The 27,784-nt window shown below is 38.2% G+C and overlaps 1 protein-coding gene across 7 annotated transcripts in view; it reads left to right on the plus strand.

Annotated features, from left to right (window-relative positions):
• The window catches only part of slc12a8 (solute carrier family 12 member 8), a 104,014-nt gene that overhangs the window by 19,907 nt on the left and 56,323 nt on the right, over window positions 1-27,784 (plus strand). For 6 of the 7 annotated variants that reach the window (XM_052019216.1, XM_052019252.1, XM_052019232.1 and 3 more), the window contains 3 exons: window positions 949-1,095; window positions 5,013-5,204; window positions 9,446-9,677. In XM_052019216.1, the coding sequence (XP_051875176.1) occupies window positions 949-1,095; window positions 5,013-5,204; window positions 9,446-9,677 (571 nt within the window). Of the gene's footprint in view, window positions 1-948; window positions 1,096-5,012; window positions 5,205-9,445; window positions 9,678-27,784 lie in introns of those variants that run through there. The other variant, XM_052019273.1, reaches the window with a different exon arrangement.

Raw genomic sequence — 27,784 nt, forward strand, 5'->3', positions numbered from 1 at the left:
CCTGTCATGAAAATGTCTAAAAATACAGAGATTTGAGCATTCCAGCAGTTTATAAAACAGAGCTCCTTAGCTTCAACATTTCCTGATCTAACATCCATAACTGTACAAGGCAAGATATGGTTCAATCTGACATTGAACAGAACTTCTAAACTGCAGTTGCCTTGGCCATTTTAGAATAAGTTCTGTGGATAAATTTTAGAACTCATAGTACAGGCACAATGTTTTAATATCTGTCTGTTAAATTTGTTAGATTTCACTATGCTTTGGCTGTATAGTTTTTGCAGATCATTTTTCATAGAAATGTAATGTGTGAAAATTGAAACAGAATAGATTATTAATTTTTATCCATAGTTTTTATATGATTAAAGATAGTCTACAGGAAATGTGATGCGGTCATATCAAGGCCATCGTCAACAGATGTTTAATGCACTTAGGTATTAGTTTTAACCATGCCACGGGCTTATAGCAACTACAATGTTATCTCATGTTTTGTGAGTACAGTTGCGGAGAATATACCAGTACTTGATAACTGATTTAGATAATTCACTGTTTAAAAGTTGATTTGTGGACTATCCTATTTGTACACAATTACAAGCTATTTCAACACTGACATGCATAAAAATTTGCCATTAAATATACATTCTTATATATTTGATGAATGTGAGTCTATGTTGGCATTCTATTGCTGAGTAGGTTCACAGTTAAAGATAATACAAAGCTATTCCAGTTTCTCCTTCAAGATATGATTTGGATTTGAACACATTTTAAAAAGTTAGACTGTACACAGCTTTGCAATCAGCTTGGAAAACTGCATATTAGAATTCCCGTTTCTGTTTGGAATCGTCTTTATTTGACAAGGCAACAAGTTATTTGATTTGACGTGAAAGCTAAGGAAAAAATAATGATTTCTTGGTACTAATTGGAGAATGGTGCTGATTTATCATTCAGGTATCACAGCCCCACGTAAAACCCTGGTGGAAAGTTAAGATATTTGTCTGGGAACCAGTGCTATTTGGAACGTGGGATGGAGTATTCACAACTTGCATGATAAATATTTTTGGAGTAGTTCTTTTCCTGCGGACAGGGTGGCTTGTGGTAAGTGTCTAATTATTTTCCACAACTTTTGCAACTTCTAGATGCTGAACGTTGTATTGTGAGGCATTAATTTCTTCTAAGTAAGCTTCACACAATCTGTATAACATTCCCTTTCTTATGTAGAATGAAACAATAGTGAAGAAGTACAAAAAGGAATTTGTACAAGTACAAGAGCAGCAGAAATAAATTGTTTAAAAACCTACTGATTTCTTTTCAGAAGCTTGTCATGAATTGGCAGTTCAAAAAAAAATGGTTGGATATGAATTTCTTGTTTGAATTTTGTGACCTAACTCGTAGCATTTAGGGACCGAATCTTACATTGATGTTTTAAAAGTTTCAACATTTTTTTTCACATCAATTTTGTTTAGCTTAATTTATGAAGTAGAAACCAACCCAATTTTTATACACATGATTTTATTCAATGTACTGAAATAAGTAGTCATCTTGATATTTCTGGAATTATCTTTTTGTTTTATTTTATAGAATATTTTAAGACAGAGCATTGTAGGCATACAGTAAACAGTAGGAATAGCAAACATGTCACTTAAATATTAACAGGACTTAAATATTAACAGATTTGCCTAATTACACAGTTAACTTGTTTGGCTTCCTGAAAACTCATAAAGCAGGTGATTCCAATGAATCTAACTGAAATATCATCTGTAAGTTAAGTAGCATCATGAGGAATTGCACACAAGCAAGATCAATGAAAAACTTCCAAGGGACCAAGCCAAGAGCTACTTGGAGTGGTGACCAAGTAGCTAGCTTAGCATATAGCACAGAAACAGGCCTTTTGGCCCATCATGTCTATGCCGCCTTTGCACCCCTCTACACTTATCCCATTTACCTGCATCAACCTGTGCTGTGTCTGCAATTTTTTCACATTACTCAGTCCACTTCCAAGCACCCCACGACTGATTACTGTTGCTAATTCATTGCTTAATTGCCCTCTCATTCTGTCCATCCCTGCTCCCAGTTCACCCTACATAGTGTGCTGCGCCACCACTTAAGTACTTAGTTGAAGAATTAGCCTTTAAGAAGGTGTGGTGTGGTGAGGGCAGAGTGGTGCGAGATTGCAGAGCATGTTAGGAAGGGCATTCAAGATTTTTTGATGACTGAAATCTACAAATGATGGAATGAAGGGATTGGAGGATACACATGAGGCAAGAACAGCATGCATACAAAACGTGGTGTTGCATCTTTGAACAATGTTGCTGAAGAGCAACATTGGATGAAAAATGGGGGAAAGAGTGGCAAGATTAGATGCATTTAGAGGCTTCCTGGAGGAAGGAAGTTGGAGTTGGGAGAGAAGCCTCAGTCTATGACAGGGTTGGTAACTGTGAAACCAGCAAGTCACACTTGCCTGGACAAAGATGAGGGAAGACCATGTTGCTGTCATATACACAGAAGGTACAGTTTATAACTTTGACTACAGCTGAGTTACTGTGTGACATTGGTTGGAAACCTGATTCAGAGGGGATCAAAAATGGAGCTGTGTAAAGATGAGCGTGGATTTGGGGTGTGGGCCATAATATTCAAAGATCATGGTAACAAAATGGAAGTTGAAGATGGGGCAAGAACATAAAACGCCTGGGTGATTTTTTTTTGTCAAGTGAGGTGACTTGTGCCCCATACGTGGTCCGCCAGGCTGCCGCCCTTTCAGGTCCGCTTGAGACACACCCCGACCTCTTCCTTTCAGGTCCGTCTGAGCTCCGCCCTGCCGGGTCCGCACCCAGTTTGCCATTTCCACTCCAGATCATGCCACCGCCTGCGCATCCTTGAAGTTTACTCTCGCTTCGCTCTGCTCAGGCAGTTCATGCTTCACCTACCTGATGCGCCGTCTCTGTGCACCCTGCACCCCTTTGCTTTCCGCCGTCCACTTCCTGTGCCGCTGCTCTCCCCGCTTCACCCCACAGCCAATTACTGTTGCTCATTCCTTGCCTAGTTGCTCCGTCCATCCCTACCCTTGGTTCACCCTACACGGTCCGCTAAGCCAACGCCCTTTCAGGTCCACTTGAGGCCTGCCGTCTTCCTTTCAGGTTCGTTTGGCCCCCCCACCCCACCCCACCCTGCCGTCTTCCTTTCAGGTCCGCTCCAAGTTTGCCTTTTCCACTACGGAGCAACCTCCTACGTGGTGCGCTGGCTGATCACCCTGCACCTCTTCACCTCCCGCGATCTACTTCCAGTTTCCTTGCGGCCGATTACTGTTACTCATTAAATTGCCCCCTTGTTCTGTCCATTCCCGCTCCTGGTTCACTGGGCCACCACTTAAATACTTAGTCGAAGAATTAGCCTTTAAGAAGGTCTTCAAGTGGGTGTGTCGGGGCAGTGCAGTTGGAGATCAGAGAGCACGTTAGGAAGGACATTCGAGAGACTTTGATGAGTGAAATCTACAAATGATGGAATGAAGGGATTGAGGGGATACACATAGAGGGGTTCAAAAATTGAGCTGTGGTAAAGATGAATGTGGATTTGGGAAGTGAGCCATATATTTAAAGATAATGACAACAAAATGGACGTTGAAGATGGGGCGATATTTTGCAGGAAAAAGTCACCAGTTTATTGTCATATGAACATGCATATGCACAGGTGCAATGAAAAACATATTTGCAGCAGTATCATTGGCACATAGCATAATATAAGCAGCATTCACAAGAAAAACATAAATTAAACATAAATTATACACAATTTTTACAAGAAAAAAAACAATTAGAACAAAAAAGGCAGTCAATTTTAGTGCAGAATGATCAGAGTAGTCATAATGTATGTTTTGTTTTTGAGTGGGGTGATTTGAAAGGGAGGCTCTATTAGGTGGGAAGAACTTCATGCAGTAACTAAACATTGCCATGTACCTTTTAGCCTAAATTGGCTGTTTCCAATCTGTAAATACTGTGTTAAAGCAAAGGTTCTCTAGCCAAGATGTCCACAATTGTAGTCACACTCTTTGTAATGGTACTTATTTCACAATGTCCTAATTATTTTCAATATTTCATTATAATTATTTGAAAATGACTAGGTAACCAGATTTTGTCACACATTGGACCAAGGACCAGCTTTTACTGGATCCAAAATATAAAATTTGAGATCTGATTGGTTGGCAATGAGCTGGCATTTATGTAGATCCAGCAAAGTACTTGTGAGATGTAGTTATTTTTGCACTGTAAGAAAATGAGATAACAGTTTCAACAACAATGCCAGATAAATTATATTTAGTGGTGTTGGTTGAGCAAAAACGTTGTCCGGAATGTGTGTGTTAACTATGTGCACTGAGTCAGATTAAATGTTATCTCTCAACAGTTAAAAATCTATTGTCATTTAGCTTGCTGTTGAAGTATAAAAAATTAAATACACCAGACAACAAATAATGATCTTGGAATGTATATCCACAGCATTCGTAAAACTAGGATTAAATATTTTTGTTTTGCATCTAATAAAACCAGTTGCTTTTTTTTTCATTTCAGAATGAATTAAAAATAGCTTTAAGCCTGTGGTGCCACGTCCATGAGCTCTGGAGCTCTTCTATCAGAGTCATCACTGCTCATTGTACATTATGAACACAGGAACAAGACTGCACCATTCAATTAGAATTTGCTGATCTTTAGATTCATGAAAAAATGATTTATGAATTGGGAGCAGGAGTAGGCCACTTGGCTTCTGAAGCCTGCTCTCCTTGCTTCACATGTAGTCATCCCTCTGCAGTGATCCTTGACTGAGTAGATTAGGTTTCCTGTGTTGCTGTTGAGCAAAATTATTCGTCTGCAAGTCAACGATCCTGCTCACCAAATAGCTAATGTTTCCAGAGGAATGTACATATTATTTTGACAAAACTAATATCTATCTACTAATGAAATGCTCAATTTATCATGATGGCTCTGATTGGTTTCAGATCACTGATTATTGTAGTTTTTAAATCTCAGGGAAATACTGGCGTCCTGCTGGGAATGTTTATGGTGACCCTGGTTATCTTGGTTGCTTTGGTGACAGTTCTGTCTGGAATTGGAGTGTTGGAGAGGTGCAGTCTTGGAAATGGTGGAATATACTCCATGCTTTCTACAGTTCTGGGAGGTCGAGTAGGAGGAACGTTTGGATTTCTCTATGTATTTGGACAGGTAATCATGAAAACAGGATTGTGCTTTTTATGAACTGGTCAGATTCCTGCCATTTTGAGCATCCCTGGTTTTAATCATTTCACCTATGTTGGTCATCTTTGCCAAGGTCCTCATCTCGAGAATTCCCTGTTCTTTTGCACCTCTTGTCTTTTTCCTTCCTTGAGACATTCCTCAAAACCCATCTTTTGGATCAAGTCTGCCTCAATATGTAGCTGGGTGCCATATTGTATATGATAATGTTGCTGAGAAGCATCATGGGATGTTTTAAATGTTAAAGGACCTTTATAAATGCAAGTTGGTGCCTTGTTTACATTCTTTCAGAAATTTTATGGCAACTCCATGCAAAGTATGATTATTGCACTTGGCCAAATTGCTGGGTTCAACGGTGACTCCAATTGACATTTCATTCTGCCACTGTAACAGTGACACCCAATATCTCAAATGGTGCCAGTGAGCAGTCTAAGATTTGGGAATCCTTCCTGTAGCATTTCTGGAATAGTTATGGATTTGAATTCTGCCACATGGTTTTGGCCACAAAGAATTTTGGGTTCAATTTTGCCATCAATGGTAATCAATTTTGCAATCAATTATCACATTGTTTGGAAATCCCAAGGATTTAGCATCTGGCTCACTGGGGCCCCATTCCCAAGCTCCCTTTAAATTCACCAAACATTGATTCCTGTGCTCCCTTAATTTTACCAAATTCAGTTTATTATGCTACTGTGTAATGTTTTTAAAAACAAAGGAATTAAAAGTATTAATAGGAATAACATCCAGTACACCCTGGGTTAGGAATGATTGACATCCCTACAAACGAATGAGCTTCCATAATGTGATGAAATTCAAAAGTCCGACATACATAAATATGTTTGTTTCTATGTACAGCAGAACTAGTTTCCTCTCTCTTTCCACTTTTAATAATTGTTCTTTCTTATCAGTCTTATGTGCTTTTCATGCCATTCATTACAATACTGTGGAGGTTTGGTAACCATAACTGAGTGCTTTTTGTACACTTCCCAACTTATGGACAAATTCAACTTGCATATTATGTCTGTAAAAATGGAACCCATTAGGTAACTACAGATGGCCTGAAATCTGGAATATCTTTCTATCTGGCACCACCAATGTTCCGAGTGTGCCAGATTATCAGAATTTTACTGTTTTCATTGAGACAGAAACAGAAATATTAGCTTTTCGAAAGTAAAATTTTTAATGTTGTACTAAGCCATAATTATCACTTATTGACCTCTCTCCCCTTAAAGAAAAAATGTCTTGATTTTAATTCTCTTAGATAATTATTTCAAAATTCTATGCTTTATAAAAGCATTAAATTTTACTGTGCAACATTAATTTGAACCTCATGCAACAAAGCTTTACAATCTTTAGGTGTTTATTTTTCAAAGGAAGTAGCATGTAAACATTGCAAATTCTTGTCAGCAGACTAGTGGTACTGGAGAGAACTGCAAATTCCAGAGGAACAGCAGCTTCTAGATTTAAGCCCTCAACTATGTGTATTCTAGATGTTGTCAGTTTTCCTCCATTATAATTAAGGAAGAACACTGTGGATGTTGGAAGTACAAAATTAAACACAAGAAGATACTGGTATAGTCAGAAGCATCTGTGGAATGAGAAACAAATTTAATATTTCAGACCCAAAAAGAACAAGTGATCTGATGAAAGTTCATTGACCTGAAATGTAAACTTTTTTTCGCTCTCTCTCTACCAAGAAGGACAAGTAGTGTCTGTCCTGCTGCAGGGTTTCAACTTGAAACATTGACAATTCCTTTCCTCCCACAGATGCTGCTCGACCCGCTGAGTTCCTCCAGCAGGTTGTTTGTTGCTCCAGGTTCCAGCCTCTACAGTCTTTTGTGTCTCCAGGCAGTATCTGTATTGCCAGCATTTTCTGTTTTTATCCCCTTCATTATATTGCTTAACGACACACTAAATTTTTAATGCTAATTCTGTTTTGTTGAAGTGAGGTATAAGTTTAAAACAAAAAGCTGTGAAGAAAAATTAAGAAAAGGAAGTGACGGTTTATGACTGACACAGCATGAAGAGTAAATATATGAATCAAGGTTTTTTCATAGACAACCTTTCATTAAACTGCCTAACTCTCTGCAATGAGCCAGTCTCATTAGTTCTACAGGCAGTAATTAGTCATTTGCGCATTTGTCATTCAAGTTCCAACAACACCAATGAATACAGGCCACATTAAAGTGCAGCTTCATAACATACTTTGTATACGGAAAGAAAATGTTATTCATTTCCTGCCCCTCCACTGAATGTGTTGCTTTTCCAATACTAAGCTATAATTACTGCCCAACAATCTCTCTGGCCCTCTGAAGAATTAAAATGCCTTCACTGTCATTCCCTCAGATAATTATCTTAAAAGTGTTGTGCTTTTTTAAAATAAAATGTTTACTTTATTTTAAGACAATTGTATTTCCTTTACTCACACTGTCATTTTTGCCAGTGTAGGCTTTCTACTGTGGTTGAAATTATTCAAGGTTAGAACACCCACAGGTTTATTTCTAGCCAAACAGCATTAGAAGGTACAATGATGTGACCTACTTAACAAAAAAAATGTTTTCCCTTTCTTTATACATGGTACTGTTTAATAAGAAGAATAGAAGGGTATTTTCTTTCATCACCAGTCATGCCAATTAGAACAAGACAGCAAATCACAGTCTCATTTTATATGAGGTGAGGAATTGAATTTTGGCAGGGTCAATAGCAAAATTCTTTTGCCTCCTCTTGAAGTTATACAGCTTGTGCAAGCTGCCTATTGCTTGCGAAAAGTTTGGTCCCTCTATTGTGGAACATGTGTAAGCAATCCTACTTCATTTGAGGTTATTTTTTAATCATCAATACACCTTGAAACTTTCCACAAGAATAGCCAGCAACTAAGAATGGAATACTCAACCTTCTCATAAGAAGGCATTATACCAATGCACTGATGATCTAATAGAATAGTAGAATCAGAAGGATGCTGGACTTTGCATCTGCAGTCCCAGATTCATAGAATGATTTCGCACAGAAGGTTGACTTTGACCTGTTGTGCTTGCCATGTGGAAAGAAATAGCTTTTAGATCAAGACTTAACTTTGTGTGATGAATCAAGGCTTAACTAATCATCTCTTTTGCTAAGCATCATTAATCTGAGCTCTCTGGTTACCAACACATCTCCTTCAAAATAATACATGATGTTGAACAACCCTAACACATCTGCTGTTTTGTTTTGTTGACCTGAGAACAACTGCAGCATCTCCAAATAAGTGAAGATTCTTCACCAGGAGGTTCTAGTAAACCCGTTCTGCACTGACATCCAGGTTCAAACTGAACACAATACACCATTGAGGCCTAACCAGCCAGCCTGCTTTGGAAATTCAAACTTGTGCATTAACAACTAGAAATAAAATGGGTCAGGGATTAGAAAGTTACTGCATAATAACATTCAGTCACATAATGCTACTTTTAGGGTTATGCAATTGAAAATATACTTCTTTTCCAGACTGAAATATAATAATGTCTAGTTCCGGATTGTTTTGTGTTAATCTGAAAATTCAGTTAGGTACTTGTGGGCATAAGTCACCTTTATGCAGCTGATTTGACTTGCATATAGGGGATGTGGGATGATGTCATTTTCTATGTGCACTCCTTTTGGGACTTCGCTGGGAAACTTGGGCCAAATTGTTCTGGGAACATTAGTTACTGGGGACTCCTGATCTTCACAGTGCAGCACAGGTAAATCGACCTTCATCCTTCAGGGTCCTCCTCATGCACAGCACTGACTTTCCCACCTTCACCTCCCTCCCTTCCACCCAATCTGCCACATTACTAACCCCCAAGTTCAAGACCCTGTACCCCTGATTTGCTACCCCATTCCCTGCTCTCTTGACCAAGGAGGTAGTATCCTAATTGTTGATTGTTTTATATCTTCCCCTGACCAGTTAAGATGTTGCCAATATCTTGACTCAAAAAACGAGTCCTCCACTCCTAACACTGCCAGTATCCTGTTGACTCCTTAGTTCCCCACCCATCCAGCACGCTTTTACTGCTCCAAACATGCAGCTGGAGGCCAATAATCAAGCACACAGAACTGGTGCATTCAATCAGGTGCTGCAGAATTTCTAGGCATATTTGTTTTAATAGACTAATGTCCAAGTGAAAGTCATTTTAATAGATTAATGCCCATCTGAAAAGTGTTCCTGATGACAGAGGTAAAATAATGCTTTCTTGCAGTGTGTTGCAGGTGCCATGTATATTACTGGCTTTGCTGAATCCATTGCTGACTTGTTGAACCTCAGTAACATCTGGGCAGTTCGAGGAATTTCCATTGCTGTACTAATAGGATTACTAGGAATTAATCTAGCAGGAGTCAAATGGATCATTCGGTTTCAGCTGCTACTTTTAGCCTTGCTGGCTATCTCGACGATGGATTTTGTGGTTGGGACTTTCACACATCTGGACCCCGGTAAGAAAATTAATTTGTTAGCGCTGTTGGCAGGACAATAGTGTGCAGTTCAACAAATCTCTATTTATGTGGATAACATTTTCAGAGAATCTGGTCTTTGCTGCCCACTATATATCTCAGTCAGTGACACTCATAAAATTCTGTTAGTAATGTAGGCATATAATTTATTAGAATTTTCCCATTTAATGTTTACTTATTATAAATTAATATATTATGATTTTATTATGAATAAATCAATATCTTATGTTGCTTACAATGTAAGAGGGTTGGTTATTTTATAAACTTGTGCAATACATGATCAAGCTTTGGTATGATATTTATTTTGAAATATGTCAAATTCTACTTTGCTTTGAACAAATCAACAGAGTGATTATGAATGAAAACATGAAATGCTGAAAATACTCAACAGGTAAGACTGCATCTGTGGTGAGAGAAACTGGGTTAATCTTTCAGGTCAATGACTTTTCATTAGATCTAGGAAAGATTAGAAATCAAAATACTGTACGTTGTAGAGGAGGGGATGAGTGGACAAAACAAAGGAAATGTCCATCAAAAGGTGGAGATCAAGAGAGACAAATGACATGGTACCAGCTAAATGGGGCTGGTGGATTCTGGTTAAGTGTAGCTTGAAGGTGTTCTTCCCAGAAAGAAATGAATGAGAACAGAGAGCAAAAAGTAAACCATGCTGTGTGAAATAAGAAAAAAATGGTGTGAGTGTTATTGTAACTAAAAGAAGTAGTTATATTGTGCATAATGTGTCAAAATAAAAACATGTAGAATTTCTCTACATTAAAAAGTTTTCCATTCTTCCAAGGTTAAATCTTGCATAAGAACATAAGAAATAGGCACAGGAGAAGGTCATTCAAGCCCTCAAGCCTGCTCCACTGTTCAGCAAGGTCATATCTATGTCAACACCAATTTCCTGCTCTAACCCTGTACTCCTTGCTTCCTCTAAAATCCAGAAATCTGCAGATCTCTCTTCTGAATGCCTGAACCTCCCCAGCCCTCTGGCACAGTGAATCCCAAAGTTTCACCACTCTGTGAGTGAAGCAGTTTCTCCTTGTATCAGTCCTGAATGGCCTTTCCCTTATTTTGAGACAGTGACCCCTGGTTCTTGACTCCTTAGCTATGGGTAACATCCTCTCCCTCTCTAACCTGTCTAGCTCTAAGAATTTTGTATGTATCAGTGAGCTCACCTCTGATTCTTCTGAACTCTAAAGCAAAAGAAGTCTAGCCTATTAGGTCCTGGTGTGATAGGTCCACCAACTCAGGAACCAGTCTGCCTTTTAAAATTTCATCTCTGTATCCAGGTATATAACAAGTATATTTTATAGGTAAGAAGTCCAAAATGGTACACAATACTTTAGGTGTAGTCTCACCAGTATTCAATATAATTGTACTCACGTTCACATGCAATAAAGGCCAACCTGCCCTCTGCACCTTTATGTCAGTTTGTGTATTAGGGCATCCAGGTCCTTCGCACATCAGGTGAGCCAAGGTTGATTCCATGCAGTTCCAAGGGAAGATGCTGTGGATAGGGAATGAGCTGTTGTTGGTGGAACTTTGCAGCCAATGCATAATGATCATTGTTTTCTGCTGGAGCTTTCTTGATTATCTTCTGGAGAAAAATCTCCAGAGTCTTTTCCTAAATTGGTGCAAGACTTTTTTTCTCTTTTTGCCTCTCTTGTGAAATTGCAAAGTTTTAGTGGATGAAATGGGTCGCTCCTTGTACTTTTTCATGTGACCCAATGTTATGATATGACCCAATATCAAATGTAACCCACAACCACCTTTAGAGTTTCTGGGTCTGGAAGACTTAAAAGTTGTATTCCAATCAAGTAGAATCTCTGGATTGGGAATGTTAAAGGTAGGCCAATTGGCCTGTTTCCATGACTATGACTGTATGATGACATTAGATGTTATTTTAAGTCCATTTGAGTTAACAACTCATTTTCTGTAGTATGTAATTTAGATTTATTGACCATAGACTTTAAAAATAAAAGAGCTGGTTACATTAACCATTGTTGACCATTTTACTGTGGAGGAGAATTGTCTTTTGTTTTATTCAATGGAAAGACTCAACTTTCTTTTTTTTTGAAAAAATCAGGGTTTTACTATTAGGAATCTCCCTTTTCTAGGATACAATGAAACATACCGTGATAAGACGATAGAACGGTTCCCTTATATGATGAGATGGACTCTTGACCTCACAATCTATCTTGTTATGACCTTGCACCTTATTGTCTACCTGCAATGCACTTCCCTGTAGCTGTGACACTTTACTCTGTATATTGTTATTGTTTTACCCTGTACTACCTCAATGCACAGTGTAATGAATTGACCTGTATGAACGGTATGCAAGACAAGTTTTTCACTGTACCTCGGTACAAGTGACAATAATAAACTAATACCAATATTACTCATATACGTATTTGGCCCTAAAATTAAAATAGAAAAATGCCAAAGGTCAGATAGCATCTCAGGAAAGAGAAGCAGTGTTAATATTTCAGGTCAAAGTCCCCTTATCAGAACTGGAAAAGAGAGAAAACAAATTAGTTTTAAGTTGCAGAGAGGGTGGTGGAGGGATGGACAGGACAGAGGGAATGAGGCCAGGGCGAGGGTTGCTGTGGTGATAAGATGTTGATGAAACAATGGGGTTAATGAGTTAATAAAGGGCAGTTAAAAAGAGAGAATGTAAACAAAGTAAATGTAAAGGCTATGAAATGCAGAGCTATAGGAAAAGCCCAGCAGATCAAGCAATGTTAGTGGAGAGAGAATAAGTGAGTTAATATTACAGACAGATAACTAGAGCAGAACTGGCTAGTTCTGATATGGCTTTTTTCTGTTTTCTTTTCCCCAGTGTTCAGACTTCCAGCATCTACAGTCTTTTGATTTTTATTTACATACTTGACCCATTCCCTAGTTTTGACCTTTGTATCTGAGGAAAAAAGCAGACAGATTATAAAATGCCTTTCACATTCTGAAGGCATCCCAAAGCACTTCAAAATTCTTTTGAAATCACTGTATCAAAGTAACATTCTAAAGCATTATCTCATGTATCTACTAACAGTTGACCAGATGCTTGGAAAGGTCTGGGCTCTTTGCTTCCTTGTACAGGAAGCAGTCTGGAAGGACTGTAAAGAAAACTAAAAAATAACTTGCAAGATAAGGTATGGGAAAAGGTACTGTGTTAACAGTTAGTTGATATAGAACTTAAAGATTACATAGCTACACACATATAGCAATACATGTAGAATCCAGCTGAGGTCTCTGTTAGACAAGGCCTCTTCTGACTAGCTGCTGTTTTCTTTAGTAATGACTAAAGAAAACAGAAGCAGGAACTACATTATCCAAAGCAGCCAAGTGCCAATAGGAAATTGCATCACTTGCTTTTTATATATACATTTTCATTAGCCTTTGAAGAAATTAGTTTGCTGCTGAAATATGTAACTGCAAAAAAAATCGAAGTTCCATTCTCTGTATGTGCTTGACTCATGACGTGTTTGATCTATGTATGAGCATAGAACACAGATTGTAGTGGCCTGTTTTGTGATTTTTCTATGTTAAAGAGATGTGTGCACAGAGGAGATACTTAATTTTATCTTTAATCACAATCTCTTTGTTTTATCAAGTGTTAATATGCTTTCCTCTGCTTGTTTTAACCTGCTTTTCACTGAGGGAGAAGTAAATCTTTTAGTTAGTATATGGTTAGGAAGGATGTGGCTGTCAGCTCCTGATGAGTTGCTGACCCCCAAGGTTGTCAGCTTTGCCCTCTCATTTCTGTGTAGGTTTCCTTGTTTAAAGTTCATAGAGGAATTAATATTTCTGATGAGTGTATTTTCATATATCAAGAAAAATATGAGGATTAGTAATTGTGCAACAGAATCATCTTCTATTCTTGATATCTTAATTTAAATTCTTGCAAGGATTCATATTCCTATTATTACAGTTTTATTTTTTATATAGGAGCAATATTTCAATGTATAATTGGTTGGAATATTGTGATCATTGCCTGTGGCCTTTCTCACTTTAATGAACTTCCACTTGAAATGTGATTTCCTTTTCTGCTGTGCACACCCCTCTCCCCTCCACCATCTTTCAGTCATCTGACAGGATGTTGTGATCTCCAGTATGTAGAGTCCATGACTGGCCTATGTTCACTTGAATGGTAATCCAAAACACTGCAGAAGCTTGAAGTCTAAAATAAAAACAGAAAATGCTGGACATACTCAGCAGGTCAGGCTGCATCTGTGGGATGTTTCAGGTGAGTATTTCCAGCATTTTCTGTTTTTATTTACTTGAATATTTCCAAGGATGGGGTATTATAGTTCTGTACATCGATTGGAGAAAATAGGATTGTTCTCTTTCTGTAGAAAATGCAGAGAGAAGACTTGACAGAGGTTTTTACAATTGTGAAAGCTTTAGGGCAAATAAAGAGAAACTTGTTTCCAATAGCCAAAGATTCAATAATCAGAGGGCTTGGGTTTAAGCAGACTGGCAAAAGAACCAGAGGCAACATAAGAAGTAATTTGTAAATGGTTGGGATTTGGAATGCAAATTATGAAAGGTTATTGGATAAATATTTGAAGCAGCAAAAGTATGAGGGATGTGAGTGAGTGCCAAGGAATGAGATTAACTGGATTGTTCTTCAAAAAAGACTAGCACAAACTGAAGAATTGAATGCCCTCCCCATTCTGTGAAATTATGATTAACAGCTCCTTGATTCATCTACAGGGGATAAATGTATGAGATGTTGAGATCCAGGACGTATGCCCTGTGATTGGTGAACAGAAGGTCAGAATGTAGTTTGGCTCAGGCTTCATATGTTGAATTAGTCTCCAGCTTTCCCTCGCTTACTTCGGGCGGCACGGTAGCGTAGCGGTTAGCACAACGCTATTACAGTGCCAGCGATCGGGGTTCGATTCCCGTCGCTGTCTGTAAGGAGCTTCTCCCATGTCTGTGTGGGTTTCCTCCAGGTGCTCCGGTTTCCTCCCACATTCCAAAGGCGTACGGGTAGGTTAATTTGGGTTTAAAATGGGCGGCGTGGACTCGTTGGGCTGAAAGGGCCTGTTACCACGCTGTAAATAAAATTTAAAATTAAAAAAAAATTTAACCCATTAGCAGAATGTCATCTTTCCTCTTTGTCCTAAAGCCTAGCCAGAAACACAAACTTTTAAACAATCAGTGTATTGAAAAGCCTGTAAATAATAATCATACCCAAACCTGAGTGTAATTATGGCACCCTATGGGACCTTGCTGAAAGCCTCTTTGTCTAATTGATCACTCATCAGAAATGTCTGGACACTGGCAATATATACTAAAAAACCAAATGTTTAGTGTTTAATGTATATATTACAAGCAGTGAAAGACGAAAGGGAAAAAATAAATTTATGTGTGGTCATATCCTTAGAATATCTCAAACACTTTGTAACTGATGAAGTATTTTTGAGGCGTAATTACTATTATAATTTAGGATACAAGGCAGGCAATATGCACACAGCAATATCCCACATTAGTAATATGAAAAAGAACAGATGATTTCTTACTTTTTTACAATGCTAATAAAGAGGAGAGTGCTGTTCGGTATATGGGAAGAACTTTTCTGCTCTTTTTCAAATACTGTCATGGGATATTTCACCATTTACACAAAATAGCTTTTGTTTAATGCCATGTTCAAAAGATTGGATCCTTGGTGGAGTACTCAGTTGAAACTGCTCTGCAGGGCAGCCTAGATTTATCTGTTCAAATCAGATTGTTTTGCCAAATAATGGAGGTAACATAACTGAAGTTGAAAAATAAAGTGAAATCCAGATACTTCTGCAAGAAAGCAGGCAGGTGTTCTGTTCCAAATCCATTTGGAAGAGTGAAGATTAACATTCAGGTATCATACACAGGTTACACTTCCATTCATTAACCTCTGTTGTTTCTGGGCTTCAGCCTTGTGTCTCTCCAGAGAAAGTATGTCTGAGAAAAGAAATACAACAAAAGAACTGAACTCACCTTGCTGTATTCCATGGTAACACTGTTATTTGACCACAAACCTATTCTCCCAGTGCAAATTTAATCTGAATATCCTGGTGTGTTTTTGATTCACCAAATTCAGTAGGAACTGAATAGAAGCAAGAGAAAATAACTGAAGTTTCACTGCACAATGTTTAATTTAGAACTGCACAGTAATTATCATGAAAGGGGAAAGTGGAAAGTGCAAGGACCAGAACTGGATTATTTTTCTTTTTTGCACATTAGAAGTAGGTGACCTTTTTCCTGTAGGAATTGTATTGTGGGGGAGCCAATTCACTACATTGAGAATCATATATTGATCCTCTGCCAGTCAGACTTGGATACAGATGTGGAAATTTAAAAACTCTGAGCAACCTTTGTTGATTGGGCAAGTAGAAGATCATATTCGCTGCACAAAACTAGTTTACATTCTGCAGGATTTTATGTCCATCTGCACACTTACCACAATGGTGGGATGGTCTGCAATATAGTCGTGGCCATTATGCAACCATCAATCAATATCACCAAACTAGATATCTGATCAGTATCTCATTGCTCTTGGTTGGACCTTGCTCAGTGCAAGTTAGCTGATGCAGTTCCCAAATTGCAGAAATGACAGAAGTTCAAAAGCATTTAATTTGCTTATAAATGTTTTGGAACATTCTAAGTTACTGAATTGGTGTTTTAAACTAAAAATACAATGTGACTGTTTGTCTTGCAGGCAAACTCAGTAATTCGCTGCTGACAGAGGAACGGATACATTTACTGTTTATCTCTGCCTGAATCATTGATAATTATCTGTATTTTTTGATTACTCCTGTCTTTTTACAGTAGTACCTACATCTAAACTGACTTGATTCAGACTGAGGCAAATCTAGGTAGTCTGAAATAAATCGGGAAATGCCCTTAACCAGATTTCTTCAGTTCATTCATTTACTTTTGGGTCACACCATTCAAAGCATTCCTTGTTAGAGTAATTAGTACATCAGTTATTAAAACAAATTGTTTTATTATTTCCATATTAATCGCTAAAACACAGCTATAATATATTATGTTCCTTACATGATGAATCGGTTGTAAGGTGTTGACAGATCATGATGAATCTGAAAAACATGACTGGGTGTTGTCTTTACAGGAAACTTAAGGCAGTTTTAAATTGCTGGAGACAGTGAGATCTCCCTCAGGATGTACTTCTACTTCTTTTTCATTTAGATGCATGAATCAGAGAGTAGATTGTCACCTTGACTCAGTGAGTTGTCTTTGTAATAAATGGGTGTAACCCTGTCACCCAGATTTCAGACAATAAGGAAACTAGTCTGTGGCCCCATTGTCATTTCCCATCATCCACATGTTTAAAAATAAACTGAAAACCTTGGACACTACATGTTGCCTGGGATGATCTTTAGACAGTTTTGGAGTTTTAAAAATCTAATTTGGACATGTAATTCAATCATATTTAATATTTGATTGTTATTAAAATGCCTTTAAAGTCAAGATTCCCTTTTTCACTCCAGAAGAAAAATTCCAAACCTCATGGAACCTTATGATACAACTGAGAATAATATTATACTGCTCATCTCTGCCAAGTTCTTAAAAGGGCAGGCACACAATTTAGATTTTTATATAACTTTGAATAGTTTGAAGGTAAAATGAAGTGATGCAACTGAGACTACACTGGAAATTCATCCTTCATTATGTTCAATATATTTCCTGTTATGCACAAATCACTAAATAGTGAGCTGTGAAAAGTAACAACACTTACATGTTCAAATCAAATATTAATTTTTAACCAACCTTACATTTTTATCCTATATGGGTATACTGTATTGTGTTGTGCCAGTATACTGCAGTAGTGATAACACTTCAGAGATGTTTCTTTTAAAATTTCAAATTTTATTTACAGCGTAGTAACAGGCCCTTCTGGCCCAACGGGTCTGCGCCACCCATTTTAAACCCAATTAACCTACCTGTACGTCTTTGCAATGTGAGAGGAAACCAGAACACCTGGAGGAAACCCACGCAGACACAGGAGAACATACAAGCTCCTTACAGACAGTGACGGGAATCGAACCCCGATCGCTGGCGCCGTAATAACGTCGCGCTAACCGCTACGCTACCGTGCCGCCCCTATAAATGTTCAATGGCTATACACCAACAAAGTGACGAAAGGTTCTGTATAAATGCAAGTTAGTTTTGCTTTCTGTCATATATTTATATAAAAGAACCGTGTTTGTCCCACTCACATGAATATATTGACTTGGGGCAATCATATTTCAAAGTTGGAATAGTGTTTGTGGTAAATTTTGTATGTTGAGCAGAATTCACATCATACCAAATCCTATCAACAATTTGTAACCAAATATTTTTCAAATTGGTTAGTGGAAGGAGGAAACAACTGGATCTTAGATGGTTTTGAAATTTAAGGCCAGGCAAGGTAGTGAACTGAGGTAGCAAACAATATGATTTGAAATAAAACAGAAGATATAATTATATATGGCCCTTAATATCTCCAGTTCTGAAGTGCTTTGCAGCCAGTTAATTACTTTTGAAATGTTATCATTATTGTTTTGTAGATAAATAAAATGGGGGTTGGAACAAAGGCACAAGCATGGGTGAGAAACTACACTCTGCACTTAGTACAAGAACACTTTTGCTTGAAAGCTTGGTTATCAAGGTCAGCATTAGGTTTAGCTCCTGAGTCCAAGGATGAAGGTTTCAGAGAGCCAGGTCTACGTATATCCTCTCTGCCATGTATTCTATGATAAGGTATTTTTAACTACACATGAACATAAAGTTACAAAGGGATGTTGATAAAGTTATTGGAGCTGCAGTGGTAGATTTCAAAACCACTTTGAATAAGGTCATTTGACATGTCATGTTGATGTGGGACAGTGCTGTGGTGGAGCAATTAGTGCTGTTGCCTCACAGCTTCAGGAACTTGGGTTTGATCCCAACCTTAGGTGCCGTCTGTGTGCAGTTGCACATTCTTCCCGTGACTGCGTGGATTTGCATCAGATGTTCTGATTTCCCTCTTAGCTACTATAAATTGGCCCTTGGTGTGGTTAAGTGGCAAAAGAACTAAAGGGGAGTTGATAGGCAAGTGGGAGAGAAAAAAGTAGCAGGGCTCCAGGAAAATTGAAAGAGTGGGATTGGGGAGTTATCATGGACAAGATGGGCCAAATGGCCTCCTCCTGTGAGGTAAATTACAGATCAATAGATTTGTGTATTATTTAACTGGTGATATCTAGGAACAGAGATTTGGAAATCTATGTTCCGAGATTAATAGTTCGTAGTAATTGGATGCAAACTATAGAAAAAAAAGGCTAATGGAATGTTAACATTTTAAAAAGGGCTGAAGTATAAATGGATGAATGTTTTACCATGACCGAATGCAGAGGAGATTTACGAGAATGATTCCAGGAATGAAAGGGCTTAAGTATGATGAGCGTTTGTCGGCTCTTGGACTGTACTCGCTGGAGTACAGAAGGATGAGAGGGGACCTCGTAGCAACATTTAAAATGTTGACAGGTAAGGATAGAGTAGATGTGGCTAGGCTGTTTCCCTTGGTGGGCGTGTCCAGGACCAGAGGGCACAATCTTAGAATTAGAGGGTACAGTTTCAAGACAGAGATGAGGAGAAGTTTCTTTACCCAGAGGGTGGTGAAATTGTGGAACTCCTTGCCACGCACAGCAGTGGAGGCCAGATCAGTGGGGGTATTCAAGGAGGAGATAGACAGATATCTAAATAGTCAGGGTATCAAGGGATATGGGGATAAGGCTGGCAAATGGGATTAGAATAGTTTTTTTTCTCTCTTTTTTTTCCCACCCCATTTCTTTTTCCCTTTTCCTTGGAGCAGACTCGATGGGCCGAATGGCCTGCTTCTGCTCCCTTATCTTGTGATCTTGTGAACATTGGTTAGACCATGGCACTAAAATCCTGAAAAGAGTGCACCATGGACACACTAGAATGAGAACAGTGCTTTGTATACAGAATGTGCTCACATAACAGTATAAAACAGGCAACACTATGAATGTACCCACTGAATGACACTGTGAATGTAAAGAAAGACAAGCATAGTTTTTTACATTTCTTGTATATATTGGCAGGCACAGTAGTGTAGTGGTTAGCATAACGCTATTACAGTGCCGGCGACCCAGGTTCAATTCCCACCGCTGTTTGTAAGGAGTTTGTACATTCTCCCCGTGTCTGTGTGGGTTTCCTCTGGGTGCTCCGGTTTCCTCCCATATTCCAAAGACGTATGGGTTAGGAAGTTGTGGGCATGCTATGTTGGCGCCAGAAGCATGGCGACACCTGCGGGCTGCCCCCAGAATACTCTACGCAAAAGATGCATTTCACTGTGTGTTTTGATGTACATCTGACTAATAAAGATAACTTATCTTTTTATGAATAAAGTTTAGTTTTGAAATAAAAAAAATAAGAACAAGAGGAGGCCAATCAGTCCCTTGAGCCTGCTCTGCCATTATAAAATGTGCATCCAACCTTGGCCTCAACACTTTCCTGCCCTCTCTCTATTCCCATTGACACCTTTGTAGTTCAAATGTCTGTCAACCTCTACCTGGAATGTGTTCAATGAATCCAGCTCCACAGTTCGCTGGGTTGGAGAATTCCAAAGAATCATGACCTTCGTTGTCTGTCTCTTAAATGGATGACCTTTTCTGAAACTACGCCTCCTAATGGTAAATATCTGTATTAGGGAAAAATTCCTAAGAAAGTCCATCTGAGAACCTTACACTTTCAATAAAACACCATACACCATACACCATAAACTCCAGTGAGCATAGGTGTGACCTCCTCAACCCCTCAATGCGACAACCCCTTCATTCCAGGAATCAACCCAACTTTCTTGGCAATGCCTCCAAAGCAAGTACACCCTTCCTTAAATATGAAGACTATACATGGTATTCCAGTACCGTATAAAATTGCATCAAAACCTCCTTAATTTTATAAATTAAATCCCTTGCAATATTGGTGAACATTTCATGAGCCTTCCTAATGGCTTGCTGTATCTGCATGCCAGCCCTTTGTTTTGTATATTAGAACCCTCAGATCCTTTTGCAACAGGGTCCTAATTGTAAGATTATAAGGAGAGATCACATAATCTAAGACTGCATTCCCCAGGATGTACAATTTCAAGGGGTGATGTTGCATTTCTTAAAATATTGAAAGAAATTGAGAAGGGTGATGGAAGGAAATGATTATTGTTTCTTGTGGATTTCTAGACAAGGGATCATTATAAAGTAAGACCAAAACCATTTAGGAAAAAGTCAGGAAATGCCTCTTAACACAGAGGTGGTAGAGTGTTGAATGCTGCAAAAATGCAGTAAAATCTAACTTAGTTAATGATTTGCTAAATGAGATTGTGAGCCAAAGGTGTAACAGATCAACCATTTCATTGAATGGAGTATAGCCATAGAGGACTGAATGGCTGACCTCTGTTCCAAGGGTTAGTTAAGTAAGTTAGAAACTCAAATGCCATCACTGGCATATCTAGAAATTTGGTTGAACAGAAAAGACTATTTTTGGTAAACATATATGGTTAATGACATAGATTAAATAAATTCTGTCAGGCTATTCAAACCTTTGTTACAAATATTAACAGGTTTGTGGCACTGCCACTGGATAAATCAGGGATGTAAATACCTCCTGCACCAATGGAATGAAAACTTGCCTACTTCATTAACTTCTGATTATCACCAGAAGCTGATGAAGTACCCAGCAAAAACTAATGCATTGCAATAAAAAAAACAGATCCTGTGGTTAAGTATAATGCTGATACAGGACATGGGTTTTGTGAACAGTAACTATAAAAGGATGAGATGAAAATTACCTGATACAGCATTCAATTGAATCCTTTGTTATCAGAACAAACCACTTCCTGTAAGACTATTCTGATAAAATGCAACTTCAGAAACAAAACTCAACCTAAAGGTACCAATTAAAAACAGTGCCTCAAGCTGTAGTTGATGTATGCTTGAATAAGATTCACAGTGGAAAGACAAATTGACTATATTAAATACTTTTGAATGATCGTTGGAAAATAGAATAAGCTATCAGGGTGAGTGACACCTGATTCTACAATCCTTCTGACCTCCATTGTTTTATTCTGATAGACTTGCAAATGTAATGGCAATTAGTCATGTGACTATGGAATTTAAGACACAAGTGTATATAGAAATGTAAGTATATCTGCAATCAAAGGATATTTGCTTAATATATTTACTGTTGGAAGAAATCTTAACAAAAAGAATAGTCATTTAATTGCTGATTTACTACAATTTCTGCCCTCACTCAGAGGGGTGTATTATCTTATCCAGCTTGGGTATCATTTATATCTTTAATCATAATATTTTTATTTTAAAAGACTTTCACGTAATCAAAGTTCAAAAGAAGCATATCATGTTATTTATGATTAAGCACATAAATGCAGTTTGGGCATTTTAAATTCTCCTGGATCTTACCTTTTCAGGCTTTTCAGGTGATGAGGAATGAATTGGAAAGTTGAAAGGTCCAGAATGTTTAATAAGATTTTCTTGAACAGGTGGAAGGCTCATTTCCAGCCAGAATATCTGTTGTGGGGAGGAGATCATGTAATTTGAGCTGGATTCATTATCCATTGGTAACAGAAGTCCTGTTCTAAGTATTTTGTTTTTTCTGTTGTGTGTTTGAAAATTTCTGGAGATTTTGGTTAGACTAATATAGTTTCCTCCTCATTGCCTCCCACAGATGGGCACATAGTTTTGAGTCAAGAGGATGGGCAAACAGGCTAGCTATTCCCTGACAGCTGCCAATAAAACTCTAGCTGACTGCTGGGAGGTGTAAGCAGGTGTTATTCCTTGGTGATTTTATTCCAAGTTTTGATTTCCTCCTTTGAAAAAGCTTCATTTCATTGTCTTGCACACACTGTGGCTAATTTAAGGACATCATAATGTTGGGAAACTATAGATATGATTTTGTTCCCTGTAATTCTGGGACTGTTCTGTTTGCAAATCCAAAATGTTGCACTGTGTTCCCTCAAGATTTCTGTACTAATGTTTTTAGAATAGAAACTGTGCATCATAAGCCGAAACTTCTAAGGATCCTTGTGCTCTATTCAGGCTTCCAAACTGCTATGAAAGAAATCTTTCATTTTACAAAACCAGCATTTAGATATACATTTGCCAAATTAATGAAGATTGGGTGTACTAGGGTTATGCCTGCTAAAACACACTCATCCTGTTCAATCAGTAGAAAATAAATGCCAAGTAGGCAATTAGAATAATGTAAATTAAGTGTTGGTTTCTTTTGAAATGCACTCCCTTATTAAATTATACATAGTGATCCCCATTCCATGTATGACTAATATACTGGGCTACCTTCAAGGCATTAAATTCATGACTACTTAAAAGGTTGCAGTCAAATTTGGGAATGGAGACAGAACAAAATCTTAATGTGACCTGATTTGAAGTGATGGCCAGATACTGTGAATACAGATTTAGATTCAGGTTAGTTTATTGTCATATACACAAGGGTGTAATGAAATTCTTTGCTCGCATGAAGCTCACAGTGTAAACAGTGTACATGGTAATAATAATTACAACAATAAATACAGCGGCAAGCACAAAACAACAGAATGGTGCAAAGATAGTAGAGCAATCTGTAGTAGTAAAGAACAGAAATGCTAAAGTGACAGCCATTGGGCCTATAATAGAATACAAACTGAGGCAAAGGCAGGAAACCAGTCAGGGTGCTGGCTTTTAACGGAAGGCCTCTGAGACTAGTCAGGATCTGAAAACAGTAACAGCAATGGAACAAACAGATACTGTTTGAGAAGGGTGGTGACTTCCTTTTGGGTAAACACGTCATTTATCTGGGAGTGCATTTTCTTTTCTAAATAGTGATAAAGTCTCTGGGAAATACTTTGTTCCACCCTATTTTTCAGGAATTTTTAAAAAAAACAAAACTTGGTTTCAAACATCAACATCTTAAACGTGAGAATTCCTTAGTAGGTTAGAGTTCTAACATCATTAAATTACAAGAAACACTTCTCAAATTTTGACGCACCTTAAATATTTGCTTATCCTTAAACATGTGAACAGGATTATTGAATTTGGCAAAATAACGCAGTAAGCTTCAGTCTACACATGTATAGTCAAAGGTTATGTCTCATTATTTACCAACAGTGTGATTGGCCCACTTCTAACCATGTCCTGTCCTGACTGTGGGATTGCACATGAGCAATTATTAAAATTTTTAAGCAGTCATTAAAGAGAATCCATTATTCTGTCAAGAGTTTTTTTAAATAAGAAAACATCAAAAAATATTCAAATGTAATTTTATACTTGCTAAACATGTAGATGACCATACTGGACTGCATTCCAGAAGATTAGTTTCATTTGGTTTTATTTACTAGATCCGAATTTATCCTCTTGAACTTCTTATTGGATCAGCAAAAGATGATGCTAACAGGCAATCCAAGGCCAAGTTATACTTTCCTTAACTTCTGAATTACCCCAAATGCTGATCAAGCCAAAAGTGAACCCCTGTCTTTTCAGAGTATTCATTTTCCACTGAGGGTTTTTAAGATGGACAATTTATGTGTGTAGTGAACTCTTAGTATAGTCTTAATGCACGTTTATTATACTAAGCTAGGTGGTTTTAAGAGCAACTGTTTTTTGCAAATGAAAGTCGGAATACCTTGGGTTATTAATTCTACTTGACTCACCCTGATTGATCTTTACTATGAAGGCACAGCAGGAACATGACTATTAGGTTTTATAACCACCAGTGTAAACCAACAGAAAAACTTGTCCAAAACATTTACTGTCCATGGTATTTTCAGATTTACTCTGTGTGTTTATGGATATAACTACAGTTGGGAGAAAAAGTCCAGAAGTGTTCACACTTAATAAATGCATCTATGTGGTGTTCTCTCAAATACCGGTTGATAGTTCCGACAATGGAAGTTGTCATCTCCAGTGACCAGGTAGAAGACAAGATGTTGAAAATACTCAGCAGGACAGGAAGCATCAGTGGAGAGAATGTTTCAACTCTGAAAGGTCACCTAAACATTGACTCTATCTGTGTCTCTCTCCACAGATGCTGCCTGGTGAGTATTTCCAGTGTTTTCAATTTTTATTTTAATCTTTCATCAGTAATTTGCTTCTGAAGCAGTTAAAACATCTTTGTTAAACAATATAGACATGAGACTGCAGATGCTGGAATCTGGAGCAACAACCAATCTGCTGGAGGAACTCAGTGGGTCGAGCAGCATCCGTTGGGAGGGAAGGAGTCGTTGACAGTTCTGATGTAGGTTCCCCCCAACAGATTCCTTCCCCACCACCCCCCTCCCCCCCGCCACCGATGCTGCTCAACCCACTGAATTTCTCCAGCAGATTTCCAGTTAAACAATATATCTGTAGCAACAAACAATTTGCTGGAAGAGCTCAGTGGGTAAAGCAGCATCTGTAGGAGAAAAGGAATTGTTGACATTTCAGGTCGAAACGCTGCATCAGGACCCTCTCTAGAGAGCCATCTGTAGCCACTGATTACTTTTGATACATGTTCAGAGCTTTGGTTTGCTGCCATATACCTTTTAACAATGATTAAGCTCAAGCAGTGTTGGTTGTGGTTCATGTGCCCTGCACGTGGGTTCTGAGGACAATTATGTGAGACAGAACATGCCTTTCACTCTGAAGGTTTTTACCTTCTCTTTACCTCTTAAGGTATCCACTGGAGCGATTAGACAGCCAGAGCACACAAATAGCACTGCAATTAATTGGTGCCTATATACAATGAACACCACCCAGCCCATTGTACTTCTTTTCTTACAACAAAAATCCCTTCAATTATTATCTTGTTGTAAATTAACACACCATTTGTCTGTTTTGGTTTTAACACTTGAAGCAATTCTGACCCCCTTTTCTTATCTGAGAACTTTGACAAGGGAACTCCAAAAATGGCCAGGGCTCAGTTTTCATAATGGGCTAAACTGAAGTATCTGCTGACTCTAGAAAAGGAAGAGAAGAATTAGATGTATTGCACAAATATTAACACCTCCATTTGGAATGGTACGTTCATTGATCCTCTTTTTACAAGTCAGAGCAATCATTCTGCATATAGAACATAGAACATAGAACAATTACTGCACAATTCAGGCCCTTCAGCCCATAAAGCTGTGCCAAACATGTCCTTACCCTAGAAATTACTAGGTTTACCCATAGCCCTCTATTTTACTCAGCTCCATGTACCGATCTAACAGTCTCTTGAAAGACCCTATCGTATCAGCCTCCACCACCATTTCCAGCAGCCCATTCCACACATTATGTGAAAATTAATTTAGATAATAGAGAATAGAGTCTTGATTTTTAACCTGCAGTGGAAGTTGTGATTGATACTGATCCCTAGAAATGAAAAAAGTGTTGATGATAGCAACTAGGTCTGATTTCAACTTCTCTCCATTAGTGGCATGGAGATCAATGGACCAGAGTGTGAAAAAACACACTCTTTGAGAAGAGACTGGGTTTCCTGCAGTGAATGACTCACCTTCTGTTTTTCCATCATCTGAAAAGCACAAGTCAGGATTGCGGTGAAGTTTTCTTTACTTACCTGGATTAGTCCAGCCCCAGTAACATTCGGGTAACTTACTCACCAAGGCTGTTTTGACAGCATCTCCCAAACCCACAACGTCTACCACCCAGACTATCGAGGCAGTCGGTATAAGGGAACATCATCACCTACAAGTTCCTTTCTAAGAAACATTCCATCTTATCATGGACATTCTTTGCCATTCCCATGGAAAAGAATCCTATAACTCCATATGCAATAAATGTTAGCATTGCCAGCAATGCCTACATGAATGAATAGAATCAAGTTGACTATTTTAATGCTGTTGCATATTTGAGGTTGCATATTTCACCCTTCACAAACTGCCTGTGTCCTCACTCACATCCTTCACCCAACACCACAGGATTTCAGGCTGTTTTTGAGGAAAATAAAAGCAGCATAAAGGAACCTAACTGAAACCAACATCATCTAAAAAATTGGTCTTCTTTTGATAAAGCTGGAATTTGCCAGGTTAATTTTCCGGTGTTGTTGTTATCCTTGATGTTGTCCCAAGACAGGGAAGTAATTATAGGAACGTCTTAAGCTTTCTGTTTTTACTGAGAGAGTGGTGGATGCCTGGAATGTGTTGCCTGATAGGGTGGTGGAGGCAAACTCATTGGGAGCTTTTAAGGGGGACTTGGATGGGCACATGAATGAGAGGAAAATAGAGGGATATGGGCATCCTGTAGGTAGGAGGGAATAGCTATGTTGGCACAACATTGTGGGCTGAAGGGCCTGTTTTGTGCTATACTGTTCTATGTTCTATGTTCTAACTGGATGCACTTGCGAACAATAATGCCTCAGTGTGCTCAGTAATCATCAGGGTGAACAGTAACGACCTGTTTTCCATAGCAAAGAGGTGAATAACAAGGAGATGTGGAAAGAATAGAGCTTCAGAAAAGTTTTTTCTAACAATGGGAGTTGAAGATCTGGAATTTACTCTTTGAAAGTGTGATGGGGGTAGAAACCTTTATGTTTAAAATGTACCTGGATGAGCAGTTGATGAATCGCTATCTACATTGCTACTGATGGAGAGTTGGAAAGTGGGATTAGCCTGAAAAGCTTTTCCAGCTGGATAGCTATGGTAGGCTGAATGGTCTCCATTAAGGCTCTAAGTGCTATGCTTCTGTGAAAATGCATGTATTAATGTTATATCTCTGGACATCTCTAATCATTTCATAGCTGATTTTGAGGACACAGGATGATGAAAATAGAAGCAAATTTTAGCACAACAAAGTGCTATAAGTAACCGGTTACATGTTTTTTGCAATATATTTGAAAGAGTTGGCAAAGGCACCAAGGAAATACTTCCTTCAATATTGTTTGCAGGCCTTGAGTGTTAAGTGTTTGAGGTATGATGGTCAATATCAGCTGTATGAATTCCTTGAAACCAAGCTCCCCAAACCTCTCTATTTTCCAATGTAAGCATCTGAATAGCAATTGAGAGCAGGAAATAAACCTGATAAAACTTTATTTAAACTAGAAGAATGACAATGAAGAATATC

Source organism: Pristis pectinata, chromosome 1, assembly GCF_009764475.1.
Source record: "Pristis pectinata isolate sPriPec2 chromosome 1, sPriPec2.1.pri, whole genome shotgun sequence".
NCBI lineage: Eukaryota > Metazoa > Chordata > Chondrichthyes > Rhinopristiformes > Pristidae > Pristis > Pristis pectinata.